Here is a 19,869-nt window from a genome sequence, read left to right as displayed (position 1 = left end):
CACTTTTGCTTTTAATGCAATGCTCTTTTCATCAGATAAGACCTCAAAAAACAAACAAACCAAAAAAAAAAAAAAACCAAATGAAGATTATGTTTTAAGTTCAAATATGCTTACATACATATTTAGTCTACTGAAGTACAAGACTGATATCAAAATGATTAGAGCAAAGCAATTATAATGTAGTCGAACACTTTAAATCCCAATGACCTTAAATGGGAAAACTATGTTCTAATGAGCTTAAAGAACCTAACTTTTAGTTACACTGAACCTATTCTTCAGTTAACATCAAATTAAAGGGAAAAAATTCTAACAGAATCTTACACATTTCTAGCCTGAACAAAGTACAACCAGGTTTGAGGGCCTTTGCATCCCACTTAATGCACTTAAGACTGTAGCTCTTGTCATTTATATGACTGGACCACGCCAACCCACACTCAATAATGCAGTGCAGAAAATTACTCTTATACTACATCAGTCTGGTGACATTTTTGTCAATGCTCTGCAATTAAAAATGAGGAACTTCAAGGCAACTGTTGTAAATTCAAAGGGAATTTGATTGAGTCCAGTCATGTCATAGAACTGCTCCGGTTGGAAACGATTTATATTTTCAATTAACAAAACTGCCTCATATTAGTGAAAAATGAACATAATCAATAAACTGATTACTTTCTACTAAGATTCTGTGCAGAAATAATATTCACTTTGGTAATTTATATGGAAAGTTCTTACATTTAAAATTACATAAATTAATTCCAGTTCTCAAGGCCCCAAACTACCCAAACAATGTGTGAACTCTTAGGTTTTACTCACTGTTTGTGGGTTTATCTCTTCTTCTCCCATAGGTTCATCCATGATTTGCTGGCCATTCTGAAAAAAAAAATTAAAAAATGAGTGTTTAAATAAAACTTTTATACATGAGGGACTTAATGTATGAACTAAGCCCTGACATGACAGCTGTAATATGGGATGCCACTTCACTGGGGGGGGGGGAGAATAGATTTTTTAAAAATGTCAAAAATTATATTACTGTGTAGTCAAGGAACAAATTTTAAAAAATACAAGTTTCTCTATTAAGTGCTTAATCACTTAATAGAGAAACTTGTATTTTTTTAAATTTGTACTTTTGAAAATTTATTGTTAGCCACCGTGAGTCACTGTATCAGGAGAAAGGCAGGATAAAAATAAATAAAATAATAAAAAATAGTACTTTAAAAACTGATCAAAACAGCAAATCTCAATTATTTCACACTGAAAGCACAAATGTTGAAAGAAAACTCATATCCTGCAGACCATATGAAAATAATTTATTTCATAAATAAATTATTTCTGAAAATTACATTCCTGAATTACTAGCGATATCAAAGCAAATAGCATGAGATGGTAGAAGGCACAGAAGGATTAAAGATGTCTAACGTCATTGTATTATAACCATGCATAAAGTGGGACTACAAGGTTGTGACCTAGCAGGAAACTATAAGGAAGAACGAAGACGTATGGCTCTGATCAAAGCTAACACAACTGCCATCTTAACTGGAGCACAAGATTTGCTTGCTTGAAGGCTTTCTTCAAAGCATACTGCCCTCCCTGAGACTAAATAAGTGTAAAGATATGTGTACATTAAACACTCCTCTGAGTAAGCAGAACTGAAGGATCATGACCATCCCAAAGGGGAAAAGAAAGACTGTACAAAGGCCAGAATCTTGTTATTGGCTACACTTTTTAAGGCTCTGATCAGCGTATTTCTCCAACACTTTTCTCGCTTCAAAGCAATTGTGCCTGCAACCTTTTCCTCCTGCTGTTATGCCAGAATAAGAGCATAAACAAGATTCCAGGTTTAATGCTGATACTAAGAAACCTTAGTTCAGTATTTAAGATGGAATCATGTCGGCATCAAACCTTAGGCCTGTTACAGACAGCCAAAATAAAGCTGCTTCGAGTCACAGTGGAGGTATGGTGTTTCAATGATGCATACGTCCTACGAGTCCAGAAGCCACACCAAAGCCACGCTCCAGTCCTTTGTTTACAATTTTATGATTACAGTACTTTAAATGATCAAGTCTATTTTATTATTTTTTACCTATGGTATCCTGTCCTCCAATAAGCTCAAGCTCACAATAACTTTGTAAAGAAGGCCAGGTAACTGGTCTAGTGTCACCCAGTGAGTTTCATCAGGGCTTGAACTTGGAAGTTCCAATGCTCTAACCACTACACCAGTGGTCTGCAAACTACAGGGCAGGATCTCTGGAGGGGCACGAGTATTGCTCAAGGGGTGTGTGCGCAAGACTTGGAGGCCCCGATCCCTCCTCATCCTAAACTTTTTACATGTAAAATTTACACATGTATGTGTTCAGTTAAATATTGAATTTACCTAAAAAAACTTGTTCTAATTTGAATGTTTTTTCCTTATAAAAGTGTTAAAATATGAATGTGCAAATGAAAATATGCACGCTAAATGGATTATGGGTGGACTGTACATCAAGGGGGGGGGCAATGTCCACAGGTAGATGTAAAGGGAGGCCCCAAGGGTAAAAAGTTTTGAATATCACTGCACTATACCTTACTGGCTCTCACATTTTTAAATTGGGGCTTTGTTAAGTACCAGTAAAACCTAACTTTCTACAAGCTGTCCTTCAGTGTTATGCTTATCAGTTTTAGGATTCATTATACTGCATCCATTTCCAGCCTTGAAAATATGTTGATCATTTGCCTCCTTTAATACTACATAAATCTACCCAACAGAGCTGTTGCAATCATATTACTGGCAGGAGGAGGTAAATAACATTAACTATAACTGCAGGTTGAGAAACATGAACTATGAATATATGTCAACAGTTTAATCATCACTGTTACATCACATAACTGGTCAATTTTTGGTTCCTACAACATTTTAAGATAATTAGCAAATATTATTAATATTATTAAATATTTAACAAATTAAGAAATTTTAGTTAAACTATTTATAGGGGCTTGAGTGTTGGGCTACAACTTTGGAGACCAGGGTTCAATTCTCCACTGAGCCATGAAACCTGAGTGAACTTGGCTAAGTCACATGCTCTCAGCCTCAGGGGAAGGTGATTGATTGCAAACCTCCTCTGAACAAATCCTGCCAGGGTAGGTTTGCCTTAGGGTTGACATAATTTGGAATACACATTTTCCATATCTTTTCAGCTATTCATAAATTTGCATGGTAATTTTGCATTAGTACACCACAGTTTACCTTCTTACAATCTATTTTCTGGAGCATGAACTTAATACAACAAACAGAAGTAAAGATTCCATTATATGACTATCTGCAGCCAAGAACAGCACTTGTGCTTTGATGTATCACTCAATCATATTAGATTGGTTACTCTAATTTAAGAAAAGATCCAAAGATTATGAATCTTTTAAATCATAAAGATCACTCAGAACAAATATTATTCTTGACTATCAAGAATCAGTCATTATTATGAGGATCTCTAAGAAAACCTTATTTAAGCAAACCTTACTGGCCTGACAGGAAAAGTGGGTAATGACAAGTATTTTCCAGGTTATACTGTACTGTCAACAGTACTTTTTGAACAGTTAAAATGTAGTTGATGGGTCAATTTAAATCTAGCTGTTCCCACGTGGAGATGACTAAAAGATGCTTCTGTATAGAAGCACTCCGTATTATATTTAAAAGTCCTTCCATTGTGCATTCACCCAGAAGTACAAATCTTGTTTACAACAGGGCTGGCCACCCTCTATGATTTGTGCAGATGACAGAGATCTTAGAAAAATGAAGCTGGAAGGCAAACATCAAACCACCCTGCTAATGCAGACTATATATTACAGAGTCCCTGACATGTGCCATCAAGCCTCTGGTTAAAACACTAACGAAGAAGAGGAGTACTTTACCTTTCAAGGCAGTCTGTTCCACTACTCACCACCTTGTAGCATCAACAAGTTCCAGCTAATGTTTTATCTAAATTCTTCCCTGCTTGTAATCTGAACTCACTGCTTCAGGTCCTACTGCCTGGAGCTACAGACAATAAATTTCTTTCATCATTTTTGTCACAGCCCTTCACATATTTTAAGATGGCTATTGTGTCAACCACTCAAACCTCTTCTTCAAATCAAATCAAGCCAATTCCTTCAACCTTTCCTTAGAGAAACTGGTCTTCAAGCCTCTCTACACCTTTGCCAGACACCCCAGGCATGTTCTACTTTGACCACACTTCACCACACTGGCTCCACCATTACTTCTACAGAAAAAAGTAATGGGGACCAAGACTTCTGTTTTAATGCAGGTGAGAACTGCATCATGCAGAGATGTGTTTAGGGTTTTTTAAAGTGACACTTGTGATGTGCAGCCTGAACAGAAGACAGTAATTTGTTTTACTGTACCACTATAACACTTCAGAGGAAAACTGAAAATAGTTTCTTACAAAGTTTAGTAAATAAAGTATCATGAATGGGAAACAGAATGGAATTTAATTGTTTTGATTTAAGTGATTTAAACATGTTTAGAAACTGGGCAGTTTTAACTCTGGCACTTTCACAACACTTTAAAGGAATTGAATTTACAAAGCATCTGATCTGAGGGCCTTCTCAGAAGTATGTTCTGCAAATAGCTCATCAAAGCAGATTATCTCAATTTAATCAAACCACAAGAACGAGATAAAGAACGAGATAAAGAACAAGTCATCGTGTGAAATCTGGAAAGGAAAATGTGGAGACAATGATCACCAGTTCCTATACTTGTGCCTTCCACTTGAGCGGAAGCAGGAAGTAAGGATTTCCCTTTTCTAAGAAGGGGGGAAACTAACTTTCATGTACAAACTTCCTCCTCCTTGGTTAGAATCTATGTGGAGAGGAAGTTGACTATCTTAACAAAATGGGGGGGGGGGGGGGAGAGAGCAGGAAAAAAACCCACAAGATGTGAAAGTAATGAAACATCAGCACACAGAACAAAGCTACAACCCTGCAGTTGTCACCAAACATCTGACAGCAGCCCTCTTCAAGCTCACTTAAACCGGATACTACTGTACTGGCTTCAGAAATACTGGCAGGGGTGGGGGAGATTCCAGGGATTTACACTCTTTGGTTGCTCCTTCAATAAAAATCAAACCCGTGGCAATATAAATCACTAGTGGGTGTACAAGGGGAAGTCCCTTTGCTTTTTCCCCACCCACCAGCCTTCACTTGACCTGGAGCCACTTTGCAACCCTCAGGGTATTCTCCCCCTCATTTCTTCTGGCCACTGTCAGACAAACGCACAAAACCAGATTATGAGATGGGATGTGTGGCAATGGGGAGAGGAAGTCTGCACAGCCAAGATCACACTTTGTACTCTGAACTAATCAAGCCAGATTTATCTATTCCTCTGTGTATGGCATATACACTAGGAGATGTTTGGTTTATGTCTGTAGCATCTACAAAAGTAATATCACATTTGAAGATGAAGAACTCTATTTCTTTTATTTTTGAAGCACAAAATGAACCACATAAAATACTGCAGGTAACTTTTTTAAAAAAAGAAGCTTTTAACTCAGTGCATAAAATGCAAATTAAATTGAGCAATTATATTCTAATTTATTCAGAAAAAATGAGTGATGACTTGTTACTCAAAGACACAAGCCACTCTTTGTCACACATTTTGGGGGAGTGGGCACCCCAGGCGGGAATGCAGAGTGTATGAAGTTAAAAAGCTAATAAGGTCTAGAAACAGAGTGGAGTTACAAAGCCACCTCTGAGGTTCTCTCCACCTGTCTGTGGGTGAAAACAAGACACTAAAACTAGGAGCATCACAGGGTTAAAGAGAGCACAGGAGAGATGTGTATCAGTCCATAGAACAACAGCTATTCTTGTGGCGCCTGAAAAAAACTTTTAATTAAATTTGTTGTAGCCTGAAGCTGTCGTTGAGTATGATGGACTTCACTGGAAGTAGAAAACATTATCCCTAAAAGCTGTCCAGTACAGAAAGAGTCCCAAACACACATTATAGACACACAGGGCACAGTGGGAAACCAGCGGGTGGGACTGTAAGCCCTGAAGGACAATGCGGAGTACCTCTCCATTGTGTACTCCACTGTTGTGGGACAAGTGGGGCGGGGAGGAAGGAAAAGCGGAAAATTGGAGACAGATACCAGTCGGTGACAAAGCAAGCTATGGATGAGAATTATTCCAACAGAGGGGCAGGAAAGCAGGATGGTGAGGATTCCTTCAACACTCCTTTCAGAGCAATGCTCTGAAGATTTGGTGATTTGAGGAGGGAAGAATTTGGAAACCCACTGGGTGACCTTGGGCAAGCCACACTCTCAGCCTGAGAGGAACACAACACACACAGCTTAAGGTGATCCAAGAGGCTGGATCACCTCATGGCCATTCCACTGGTTTTCATGAGCGATTCCTTGCTTAAAATTCCCTGTGTTGTACTCCGTATAACCATTTTCTCTATTTTGTGCCAGTTTTAATTTTGAAGCAATTCTTTACGGCTTTAAGGTCACCATGAGTCGGAAAAGACCTGAAGGCACAGAAGATGTGGAGATTTGTGGAGGGAAGGAAATTTTGAGGAGGAAGGGAGAAAGGAAGGAGGAGGGAGATTTAAAGAGCAAAGAATCTAGAAACCTACTGGGAGACCTTGGGCAAGACACACTCTCTCAGCCTCAGAGGAAGGCAAGGGAAAACCTCCGCTGGAGAAACTTGCCAAGGAAACCCTATATAGGCTTACCTTTTGTGTTTGTGTATAAGCCTCCCAGTCACTTGTCTACTTATGGTGACCCCATAAAACATGGCAATCCCATTAAATTCATAGTGTTTTCTTCGGCAAGGAATGTTCAGAGGTGGTTTTGCCAGTTCCTTCCTCTGAGATATAGTAGCTAACATTCCTTGGTGGTCTCCCATCCAAGTCCTAGACCTTTTTGTTTAACTTCCAAGATCAGATAGGATCTGGTGCCTTTAGGATATTTAGGCAAATAGATTCTCCTTAGGGTCGCCATAAGTTGGAAGTGACTTAAAGGCACTTAACCACACAAGATGTGGCGTTCTGGAGAGGGAAGGAGATGTGCAAAGGGAAGAACTTGGAAACCCACCTTGGGCAAGCCACACCCTCAGCCTTGGAGGACTGCCATGGCAAGACCCCTCTGTACAAATCTTGCCAAGCAAAAGCCCCATAAGTAGGTTCGTCTCAGGGTCGCCATAAGACAGAAATGACTAGCACACAACACACAGAGCTTGAGGTGATCCAGAAGGCTTTGGATATCACTTCTTGGCCATTACACTGGTTTTTCATAAGAGTTCCCTTGCTAAAATGAAATAAAATAAAATAAAATAACTTTATTATTATTATTTTTTTACCCCGCCTCTCTGTCAAAAGACACCCGAGGCGGCTTACAATGAAAATAAACCCATAGAAAAACCCAACATATCCCAGTTAAACAGACTGATAAGCTTTCTCTCCATACTCCCGACATAGGGCGAGCTTAAGGCGAGACTCTATCACGGGTTTCCTGGGCTTCTATTGTTATCCCTCTGAGGCTGAGAGAGTGTGACCCGCTCCCCCTTTCCCCCGCCTTACCTCGGCGTTTCCTGCGCTCTCCGCCGCGCTCTCCACAGCCATTTTCTGCCAAGGGTCCGCTAGCTGCGCTAAAGGCATCTTGGCTCTTTAACTCTCCTTCTTCTTCTTCTTCTTCCTTTTCCTCCTCCTTTTCCTCTTCCTCTTCTTCTTCAAAGTGCCACTTCTTCGGCTCCGCAGGGTCGGGATCCTTCTTCCTCCTCCTCCCCGCGAAGGGGAGGAGACGGCTGCAGCAAGGCGCTCCCCACGGAGGCTTAAAATGGGCGCCCGCCCAGTGCCTCTCTCTCTGATGAGACTCAGCCGCAGCCACTCACTCACTCCGCTTCCGCTCCTAACATGGCGGCGCCCGAACCCTACCTGCCTGTCAAGCCGAGAGTGATGGCGTCATCCCCGGAGGCGGGGCTGGCCCCAGCCAATCAGAGGCAGGCTCAGGTAATAAAGACTGAGGGAAGAGGGAGAGTGGGTTCAGTCTGGCTGCGGCGGGCGTGGGAGGAGGATCGTTTATGGGGATACTCCATAACCCACTTTGGCGGCGCTTTAATTCTTTGTTTGAATCTTTGCTATGGAATTCTGGGAGTTGGAGTTTGTTGTGGGCCCAGGGCCCACAACAAACTCCAACGCCCAGAATTCCATAGCCTTGAGCCAGACAAAAAATTAAAGCGCTCCCAAACCGGGTTATTTCCCCAGTGTGGATGCAGCCCTAATGTCCTCACCTCATGAAAAAAATATGAGGGGACATGAGTAGAGAATGGAATAGAATCACAGAACTGTTACTTTTTCACAGATATTCACTAGTCACAGTTTGGAACTGTGACTGGCTTGAAGGCCAAACTGTGATTTTCAGTGACTGTGATTCATTCTGTTACTGAGTTCCAAACTGTGATTTTCACAGAACTGCTACTTTTTCAGTGACTGTGGCTGCATCCACACTGCAGAAATAATCCAGTTTGGCACCACTTTAAATGCCATGGCTCAGTGCTATGGAATTCTGGAAACTGTAGTTTTGTGAGTGAGACATTTAGTCTTCCCTGTCAACAAGCTCTGGTGCCACAACAAACTACAAATCCCAGGAATCCATAGGATGGAGCCATGGCATTGAAAGTGATTGAAACTGGATTATTTCTGCAGTGTGGATGCAGCCACACATTCTGCTACTGAGCCTCCAAACTGTGAAGTGCTACTTTTTCTGTGACTGTGATTCAGTTACTATAGTGTACAGAAATCACAGAAAATCACAGTTTTGAATCACAGATATTTTAAAATCACAGTAACAGTTTTCACTGATATCTGTAAATCACAGTTATTCCATTCTCTAGACATGAGCAAATAAAGCCTTTAACACACTCATAACGTTACAAAATAGAAGATAAAACACCGGTCCTAAACACACACCGCGATAATAATCTACTTTGAGACCCCTCCATCTGCCCTGGTTCAATGCTAGAGCATTCTGGGAGCTATAGTTTTATTAGACATTGAGCCTTCTCTCTCAGAGAGAACTCTGGTGCCACAATAAACTGCAGCTCCCACAATTCCCTGGCACTGTGTGGTGACAAATGAGACATAGATATAGATCCAAAACACACTGCGGAAATAATCCAGTCGGAGACTGCTTTAACTGCCCTGGCTCAGTGCTAAGGAACCCTGGGAACTGTAGTACTGTGAGACATTTAAGCCTTAAGGTCTGGTGCCACAATAAATTACAGTTCCCAGGATTCCCCAGCACTGAGTGAGACATAGGTCCAAAACACACTGCAGAAATAATCCTCTTTGAGACCGCTTTAACTGCCCTGGCTCAGTGCTAGGGAACCCTGGGAATTGTAGTTTATTGTGGCAGCAGAGCTCTCTCTGACAGAGAAGACTCAATGTCTCACACAAAAAACTACACTTCCCAAAATTCCCTAGCATTCCTCAGCTGGGAATGTTGTGCCCTGTAAACTTTAAGGCTTGCATTTTTGATATATATTGTTTTAACTTTAAAATGGTTTAATTGGGTTTTTTTAAAAAACTTTTATATTTCTTACATTTTAATGTGGTATTTTTTTTAAATTGTAGTGTTTTAAATCTGCTATTATTATTATAATATTTATTTATATTCCGCCTTTCTCCCAGGGTTGGGACTCCGGGCGGCTTACATCATTAAAAAAACCACCGCCTCTGGCTCCCACTCCCGCGTCATTTCCCGCCCTTCTTTCTAGCCCTCTCCCATAATTATCCGCGTCACTTCACGCTCTCCTCCTCCTCCTCCCCCCCTTTGAGTCATGACTACAGAGCGGTTAAAAAAACGTTGAAATCATCGTCCTCTTCCTCATCCGCAGGAAGCGATTAAGTGGCTGAGACTCAGAGTCTTTCGCCTCTGCCTCAGTCTCTTCAGAGAAATACTGTAGTCCCCAAACCGTGCCCTTTAAGAGCTTGTGGACTTCAGCTCCCAGAATCCCAAACTATTGGCCAACATGGCTGAGGCTTCTGGGAGTTGAAGTTCAAAATCTCATAAAGGACACAGTATGGAGACCACTGGTTTTAAAGCCTCAGTAAAACAGGGCTTGGAAGCCCACTTTGGGCAAGAAGTCACACTCTCTCAGCCTCAAAGGAAGGCAGTGGCAAACTTCCCCTGAGCCAATCTTGCCTTGAAAACCCCATGATAGATTACTATTAGTAATAGTAACATTTATTTATAGAGCGCTGTAATGATTGCACAGCACTTTACATAGCAAGGGTCAAATAAAAACAAAAACTTGCCAAGCAGCGTACAATATAAAACAACAATGACATTACATGATTAAAATATGTCTAAAAGGATATAAAAACTAGTAAATAATAATAATAATAATAATAATAATAGATTCACATTTATATCCTGCCTTTCCAAAAGGATCAAGGCAGGTTACAAAAAAATAATAATACATAAACAATACATAACACGTGCACAACTAAAAATTAGATATCCCTTTATCCCTTACCTTAACTAAAACACCAACATCATAATTACAAATTAAAATTAGTTTAAAATAAATAAAATTTAAAATGGACAGAATTTAAAATAGGCAAGATTGGGGAGAGATATTTGGGATGACTGGAGGGCGGGTATAATAAAAACAAAGTAAGCAATAGGTTCACTTTAGGGTTACTATAAGTTTGAAACAACTTGAAGGCGCCCAACACACACACACACACACACACAAACACATATTCAGTCAGCTAAAGGCTTGCAGAAGACGCATCCCTTTCCTTGTGTGACCTGTCTAGATTGTAAGCCTGAGGGCAGGGAACTCTTAATTAGCTATTTGTAAGCTGCTCTGAGAGCCCTTCTGAAAAGCAGGGTATAAATACAATTATTATTATTATTATTATTATTATTATTAACATTTATTTATAGAGCACTGTAAAGTTTTCACAGCGCTTTACATAGCAAAGGTCCAATAAAATAATAATAAGGAAAAAAAGAATTAAAACCTGCCAAGTGGTGTACAATCTAAAACAACATTACATGATTAGAATATCTCTAAAATAATACTAACTAGTATACAATAAAAACAAAGTAAGCAACAGGTTCACTTTAGGGTTACTATAAACTGGAAACAACTTGAAGGAACACACACAACAGACACATATTCAGTCAGAGCTTCCAGACGACAGAACCCTTTCTTTGTGTGCCCTGTTTCTAGATTGTAACCCTGAGAGCAAGGAATTATCTTAATTACCTATTTATAAGCTGCTCTGAGAACCTTTTTAAAAAGCAGGGTATAAATACAATAAAAAAACAAACCCTGAATGTGTTTTAGCATTGGACACTGAAGTGTCCCTGTGGCACCCTAAGGACTTAACACATTTATTCTAGTTTTTGTGTGTTGTACCCCAGTTCCACAGAAGGACTCATTTTAGTCTTGTTACTACAAGACTAATAGGACCACTCATTCAGAAAGTATGGTTATAATTTATTGCTGTTGTTGTTGTTGTGTGCTTCAAGTCTTTTACAACTTATGGTACCAGGGATGTAGCCAAGGGGGGGTCCGGACCCCTTCTGTTAAATACAGTGAATGGCGTGCGCTACTGCACTGCTGCACCCAAGCCCCATTATAATAGTGGCACTTAGTCTAGATTCCCCCCTTCCCAAAATCCTGGCTACATCCCTGATGGCACCCTTAAGGTGAACCCATCATGGGGTTTCTCAGCAAGATTTGCTCAAAGGAGGTTTGCCATTGCCTTCCCCTGAGGATGCTGAGAGAGTTTGACTCTCAGTGGGAGTTTACCTTTGCCTCCCTATGAGGCTGAAAGACTGTGACTTGCTCCAGGTTAGGTTTCCTTGGCCAAGCGGGGATTCGAACCCAGGTCACCAGAGTCCAAGTGTAATGCACAAAACCACCACACCATGCTGGCTCTCATGGTTATTATTTATGAAAGCCCAAATATGTAATGGTGCTTTATCACTTTGTGTTTTATTATAGTACTGCACTACACTGTTATAGCTCAATTATTCCAATTTTACTGCTATAGATGCCTCATATGGCTTTCTGGGATTTGTTGTTTAGTGAGGCCTAAGAGCTTTCTGGCCAAGAATACAAAATGCCCCTCCTAAGCTGCAAATCCCAGGCTTCCACAAGAGGTAGCAGCAAAAATGGAATAAGCGCTATAACTGCACTGCAGTTTTGTTTTTCTATAGTGGTTTTATCACTTTTTGTTTCTTTGTAGTAGCCTAGCCTACTAACAGCTACTATACTTTGCAGAATACCCTTCCAACTCTGTGATTCTATGACTGTATGACACTTATATTTTTTTAGGTTCACTGTTGGGCTTCTTTTATTAAGGATCAGTTTGTTTTGATTATTTTGCCCTATGAAGTGCCATGCTTCCTTCTTGTCATGTAAATAACTGCTGGGTTTTGTTGTTCTGCATTACAAATTCATCAGTCCTAAGACCTGAACTAATATACACAGCCAGTCCTGTACAGGACAACTCTTGAAATAGCTGAGGCTGTAATCCTTTGGATGGGCTTTAACTTAGGCTTTTTTCCCCTCGGTAAACATACTTCAGATTGTACTGTAAAGGTACAGTTGTGCTCCAACTCAGTGGGACATCCTTCTAACTAAGCACGCATAGGATTGTGTTTTAGAATAGATTTGAAAGTGGCACAACCCAGTATAGGGAATGCTGCAGAGTAGGAGGGGAGGGGGGAGATTTAAAACTCAGCATGGGATGGGAGAGCTCTACCCTTTTTCTGCATGTGATTTCCCCCTGAAATTGGCTTTGTTTTTTGTTTTGTTTATTTTGCTGTTTTTCTCACAGCAGGATTTGCATGCTATCAAAGAATCTCACCAGGAGAGAAATAGCTAAAAATACAATTTCAGGGTTGAAAGCAGACCTATGCTGCACTTTGAAGCGTTTTGACTACACTTCCTGCTTTATAGAGGTTTGGCAAGGAGTACTCAGTCCTGACACACAGGTCTGCTGCTACCATTACATCCAATTTGGCGCTTGTAGTTGGACATGAACATCCAGGCTTTTCTTGAACTACCGCCAAGGAGGAAGCGTGTTCTCTTACTTGATTGTTTTGAAGAGAGAGAAGCACGTGCTTCTTTTTCCTGACCTGAACGAAAACATGAAATACCATTTCAGAATGGCCAAACGAGCCTCTTACTTACCTCTCTATACATGGCTTTTTGCCACAGAGGCATATTGATTCCTTCAGTTTAGTTATTATGAAAGGGATGAGGTGGTTATAAACCCATTTAACTAGAACTGAGCTCTGTTAAAATGTTTATTTTCAAACAAATGTAAGTAGTGTTAAGAAGTGAGTATCTGGATTGGCGTGATGCATTCTTACAGTGACTTTATTTCCACTGACCTTGCAGTGACCAAGTTTTTTAAAATGATGAGTTTGTAGTGTTGGAAAGGGCTGTACAACAACAAATAGTCCAGGGATGTTATTTTCTTCTCTGTATGTATGTGGTGGCTTATTTTTCTCTGCTCAGACTGATGATCAACGTACAGATACTCACATGAGATATGTTATTATCTGTCAGCATGTGAATGGTTTCCTATCTTTTTGCTCTCTACAGTGTAATTTGTCATCCACCAGAAATGTAGAATTCTTGCCAGTGTGTTCTGATGTACTCTTGAGAATGTGGATGTTTTTGGGATTGTTGCAGCCACAAGCGGGAGTTCTAACGAAGTACATTTGAATAAACAGGGATGTTCCAGTCCTAATTTTCACTATGGGAGAAACACCAAGTGCTATTTTGGGAGATCATCCAAAGATAGGGTTGCCATTTCACGGTGGTGGGCGGGACTTTCCTGCCCCCTGGGGGGCGTGCCCGGTCCCATCCTGCCCCCGCCCCGCCCCGCCCCGCCCCGCCCCGCCCCGCCCCCGGGTGGCTGCCCAACTCTGAGCTCCCAGGGCTGCTGCCTGCCTTCTATAGAGTGCTGCCTGTGAAGCATGCCTGGAGCAGCAGCAGGATGACTGAAACCAGCAGGGGCGGGGTCTGCTGCACTGCCCTGCCCTGCCTCTATTGGCCAGCCCTCTGCTTCCTTATTTGGGCAACATCCATGCAGGGAGGAATTTACATTCAGGCGAGCTGCTGCTTCCCCCTTTCTCTTTCCCCTCCTTCTCTTCTTATTATTGTTCCATTTTTTTTCTTCTCCTCCTTTTCCCCTCCTCTTCCTCCTCTCCTTTTTCTTCCTTTCTTCCCCCTCCTCATCTTCTTTTTCTCTTTCTTCCTTTCTCTAAGCCCCCCTCCTCTTCTTCTCAGGGGTCCAGGGCTTCTCAAGGCTTTGCCCCCATTAGAAAAGAAAAAAGGCTTTGGATCTGTCCCATAAATCCCTCCTAAGTTGAGACATACCTGGGAAAAAGAGGGGGCGAGGGGTTTGGGGGGGTTGGAGGGGGCAAGGAAAAGGTGGAAGGGGGGAATTCCTAAGAAGGCTTGGGAGTGAGAAATGTAGTTTTCAATGGCACAAAGGACTGCCTGTGATCTTGCAAATGCTATGCCTGCTTGGAAGTGGGAAATGTAGTTTTCAGTGGCACAAGGGACTGCCTGTGATCTTGCAAATGCTATGCCTGCTTGGAAGTGGGAAATGTAGTTTTCAATGGCACAAGGGTCTGCCTGTGATCTTGCAAATGCTATGCCTGCTTGGGAGTGGGAAATGTACTTGTAGAATTGGAGGGGGGGTGTTTGGCCAGAAAGAGAAGTACATTTCAGCCTTCTGTCTAGGAATAATGCCAAAATGTCCTCCATTTTGAGCATGCCTAAGAAACATGCATTTATATTAACATTTTAAAAAAAGTATCAATTTTTTCATGTGTCCTACATTTGAAAATTTTGCCCTACATTTGTCCTACATTTGTCCCAGTTTGAAGGTCCTGCCTTATGGCAACCCTATCCAAAGAAGAGATGGCTCTTTTTTCTTTTCCATTTCTTCTGAGGGAAAACAAGGGAACACCTATATATATAGTCGGCCTTCTATATCCACTGATTCTTTATCTGCAGATTCAAGCATCTGCAGCTTCAAAATATATTTTTTAAAATTATAAGTTCCAAATAGCAAACCTTGATTTTGGCATTTTATATAACGGACACCATTTTACATTATTGTATTTAATTGAACTTGAGCATTCATGGATTTTGGTATCCACAAGGGGTTCCTAGAAACAAACCTCAGCAGATACTAAGGGCCTACTGTATTTATGTATATATATGCGTCACACATATTCAAAAAAATAAAATGGAGAGAGAAGTTTGAATATTTACCCTTACAGAAGAACTATGATAGTAATCATAAGACCGGTATAGCATACTGTACATGTACATCCAGCTTTTCCATACAAAACCTCAAAGACAGTATACATGGTTGTACCTCCAGTCATCTTATCCTAACAACCACCTTGTGGGGCAGAGATGGTTATTGGCGCAAGTTCCTCCAATGAGCTTCATGGCTGAGTGTGGCCTGCATCTTCCTACTACTAGTTCAACACTCTGAACCCTATAATTCCTTATTATTATTAGCCTAATAGGTGACATCTACCTTGATGGTTTGTAGTTTCATCACTGCGGGTAGTTCCTTCACAAATGTAGATCACAGCGTTTTCATACAACTGTTTTAAAATGCATCTGAGGAAGTAGACTGAAATCTATGAAAGCTCATGCTGCCAACTTCTTTCTTTCAGATAGTCTCAAAGGTGCTACAGGATCTCTCTACATACTAATTCTTCAGACTAATACGACTCTTTCTTTAAATTATACAATTGTTGTATTCACAGTTGCTATGATCAGTTCACTTGGTGGCCACTTGTTGGGTGGTGAGACTTGATGTCTTACCAGTTTGACCCAGTATGCTAAAGCTTCTGCTCCACTAGCATGGCCTTCAAGACCCCATAGTCATCTCTCTGCCATAATGAAGAGGAGCAACAGAGCTTTGTGGCGAATAGGTGACATTTAAGTATAATAAGTATCTTATTTATCTGTTTACCTAATTTATATGTTGCCTTTCTCCTAGAGTGGAGTCCAAGGCAGCTTTCAGAAACAGCAAATTAGAAAACGTTGACAATACATTTAAAAAACACACTTTAAAATCCCCATATTAAATACTATAAAATAATTTAAAAGCCATACAAAAGTTAAAAACAAATAAAACAGACATCTAAATAAGAACCTTCCCTGCTTAAATCAAAATGTCTTTGCCTGTTGGTAAAAGGAAAGCAGAGAGGTGATCAGTCTACCCTCCTGCAAAAGGGATTTCTGGAGGTTGGGAGCAGCATGTCTTTTCACCAAGGGAGCCTCTGATGGTGACAGGATCAAGAGAAAGCTGCCCTTCTCCTATAGATCTTAGCATTTTTGCAGATTCATATGGGGAGATACAGTCTTTCAGATAGTTCTAAGCCATATAGAGCTTGATAGGTCATGGCCAGCACTTTGAATTGTACCTGGAAACAAACTGGTAGCCAGTGAAGCTGTTTCAAAAAGTGAGTTGTATGCATCATATGACTGGTCCTGGTCAGCATTCTGTAGGATTTGAAACATTATGATATGCAGGAACAAATATTTGCAACTAGTGATCCCCTAATTCGCTTTATACTATTAGCCATGATACTATTTATTGACTCACTCTAGTGACTATTAGCTCTTATTAACCTTGTTAGTATGAATTTTAAATGTATTATTCTGTAATGAGCTCATGATGCTCCCCTTTTCTGATTTTTTTTTAAACAGCAGTGTTCAGTTTTAGCAACTATGTCAAGTCTTAACTTATAGCTGTGTTTGATCTGCTTAAGAGGACATATCTTGGCCTGAAATCACCCTGCTGCTAATTATTAGTTTAGAGAGGAAGCCAGAAGTCACTATGGCAGGAAGCATCTCTTTATAGACCTGAATCATTGTCATGTTTAGAATGACATGGTGTTCATCAGTAAGGTGCATCTCTTAGAAATGCTATAGACATCACACATTATGCTATTTTGTGGCCAGCAGGTCTATGTATATATGTTGTATCATCTTTGGGCTGAGAATACTTTAGTGCACTTTGACATTTTTAAAAATGCTGGCTGTGAAAGCTCAAACTGTCAAGAACTACTTACTCTTCCCCACCATAGTTCAGGCATCCAATCTTGTTTTTCAAACAGTAAAACTTTATTCCAGAAACCATAACTATTGGCAGGAAGACATCTGCAGACAGAACTGATATCATTTCCAAACACCAGCCCAATATTCTCTTTACCCTGCCCTACAGTTTTGTAGGCTTTTAAACAATCTGTCCATAAATCAACGCAACTTGTGTACCACTCTTCTTCACCAAATTGCCCAGCCACCCTTTACTACTTTTGGTTTACGTTGTACAGAACTCTCTCATGGGAAACAGTATCTCCCACACAGTTGTGCATTCCTGTGCCTGGCAATTATCTTTAACAAGGTACCAACTAGTGTCTGGGTTATTGAATCACTACACTTCCCATCATTCAGACACACACACACACACACCACCACCACCACCAACAACAACATTATATTTATAACTATCAAACATTAACTACTGTATAACTATTAAATATAAGCATTCAACATAAACCAAAATCAACCAATACATGACAGAGTTGATGAGATTCTGACAGAGCCTTGAGAATCTGGAATATGTCACTGAAGCTAGTACGTAAGTACAGCTATCTTTGAAAATTGTTTGGAAAGCTGAATCAGAATGCCACTGAGTCACAGTACAACTGTGGAGATTTTAACTATTATATCTGAGACCTATTCAGTCAGTATTCTCCATGAAATTGTAATTGCATGGGCAGTTGAACAGGAGGTGTGCCTGTTGGCCCTGTCCTCTCTTCTTGTGTTGCAGCACTTCTATTGTACACATGTAGAGTACCAATTCAAGGAGTGTCAGGATATTGGAAAGGGTGTCATCTCTTAAACTGCAGTTTTTAAGTTAGTCCCAAGAGGCCTGCCTCTTGCTCCCTCCATGCTTCAGAAGTGAAGTGCATGTCTACTAGAGAAATGTTTCTCATGCTCTATGATGTCAGGGACTGGCTGCCCCTTCCATATGTGCCACGGACTCGCAGCTGGTGGCTCACAGACTGACACTGGTCCATACATAACCCCTTTGAGTAGCACGGTATTAGAGCAGTGGTCCCCAAACTTTTTCTGTTTTCCGGCCACTTTCCTCTTGGGTGGCTACTCTAGTGCCCCATTGATATTTCTTGATATTAGGTCTATTGTTCTTCTCCACATTCAAAAGAGCCAGTCTTGGTTGCTGTTTCCTGGGCACCCTGGGAGCAGCAACTGAACAGCTGGCTGACCAGCATCCAAGGATCCTCTTATGCATGCCACCTCTCCAACAAAGGCCAGTGTGGGCAAGAGTCATTGCTCAGTCAGCTGCTCAGTTGTTGCGCCCAAGGTGATTAGGTGCAAAGGGAAGCGCTTCTCCCTTGTGCAGAAGGACTCTCAGTCCTTTGTTGTGTGTTGAGGGTTTACAAAGGCCACATGCTTTGGATTAGAGACTGGCATGGATGGGGAAAGGGATAGATTTTAACTATAGGAACCGCTCCAAGCTGAAGGACTCTTTCCAAGAATTGACCCCAGATACTCCTCTCTCTCCTTCACCAGAGACATGTCTTCCTCACACAGCTTCAGGTGCCCCCCCCCCACACATACACAAACACTGCTTCTTCTGTTACATCTTCTCTCAACCTGTCTGATGAAAGAAGCAGGAGCAGCAGCACAGCTTCAGCCTCCCAGCCAAGTCCTGGCAAAGCTCACAAAGTTTAAGCAGGATCCCAAATGTGAAAGCAGGGTCCTTTTCACCACTGCTTCTCCCCCACCCACATGCTCTAATTCCTTGCTCCAGTCAGACAATCTGTCCCAAAATGGTGCTGCTCTGAGCCATAGAAGTGATGTCCTGCACCCAAGCCTCGCAAGAGGTTCCCAAATACCACCGCCAGTGAAAGATGCAGATAAGGGAGTAATGAGCTTGTGTGGGCAGGTGGAGAGTGAGAGACACCACCATATGAAATTATCAATAAGATTGCATGGTGGCTTTAAGAGACCCTGAAAAGAAGTTTCATGCAACCATCTTCTCCAGGATCCTAAAGCCTGCTGGTTGCACATGTCTTTCTTGCACACCAATACTTTGACTGAAGACTCCCCTACCACTCCACTTTCCCCTCAGCACCCCCTGCTGCCCCCTTTCTTCCTTACCCCGATTTTTCTACTGCCTCCTGGAGGGGGTGTACTGGTCACTTTGGGAATCACTGTACTAGAGCCTTCTCAATATTCATGGCTCAGTTATAGAACTCCTTCCTCCTATCAAATACCAGGTTTGTTGATCTTTAAACACTAGCTAAAACAATTATGTTTTTCTTCGCTTTTAATCATTTTAAAACCTGTTCTTATTGATTTTTTCCCCTTTCCTTCCAGTATTGTTCTAAAATGCTGTGTAATGTAGTTAGGTTTTTTAAAAATTACTTTTTGGTAAGCTGCTTTGGAAATCCTGCATTAGAAGATAATATAATAAATAAATACACCAGAGGAATAATATATATTAATCTGTTTTTTAAGCTGTTTTGGCTTGGATGCTTTGTATCTTAAAGTATAGTCTGGTTTAAAATCCCAGCTCCATCCTATAATACAATGCAGGATAAAATTATTCTTAAAAGTTGGTCTTGTCTTGCTAGAATTCTTCTATTAATCTCCATTTTCAAAGGAGAACTACAGAACTGAGATTGCAATGTTCCTCTAATCGTATGGTCCACCCACCTCACACACATTACATTTCCAGGTAGGATGAAGTATGAATTAAATGTGTGTGCCTGCATGGGAAGTGATACATAAACATTACAATGTGAAGTT

At 40.9% G+C, this 19,869-nt stretch overlaps 1 protein-coding gene across 2 annotated transcripts in view; it reads right to left on the bottom strand.

Moving 5' to 3' along the window:
- Window positions 1-7,905, bottom strand: part of RPS6KA3 (ribosomal protein S6 kinase A3) — a 55,560-nt gene extending 47,655 nt beyond the window's left edge. For both annotated transcript variants that reach the window (XM_042456651.1, XM_042456653.1), the window contains exons 1-2: window positions 7,541-7,905; window positions 811-867 (exon numbers count right to left, since the gene is read on the bottom strand). In XM_042456651.1, the coding sequence (XP_042312585.1) occupies window positions 811-867; window positions 7,541-7,618 (135 nt within the window). In that variant the 5' untranslated portion in view covers window positions 7,619-7,905. The remainder of the gene's footprint in view (window positions 1-810; window positions 868-7,540) is intronic.
- Between the last annotated feature and the right edge of the window lie 11,964 nt (window positions 7,906-19,869).

This window comes from Sceloporus undulatus, chromosome 3, assembly GCF_019175285.1.
Source record: "Sceloporus undulatus isolate JIND9_A2432 ecotype Alabama chromosome 3, SceUnd_v1.1, whole genome shotgun sequence".
Taxonomy (NCBI): Eukaryota; Metazoa; Chordata; class Lepidosauria; order Squamata; family Phrynosomatidae; genus Sceloporus; species Sceloporus undulatus.
Note: the sequence above shows the minus strand (reverse complement) of the source record. Positions and strands in the feature narration are given on the sequence as shown.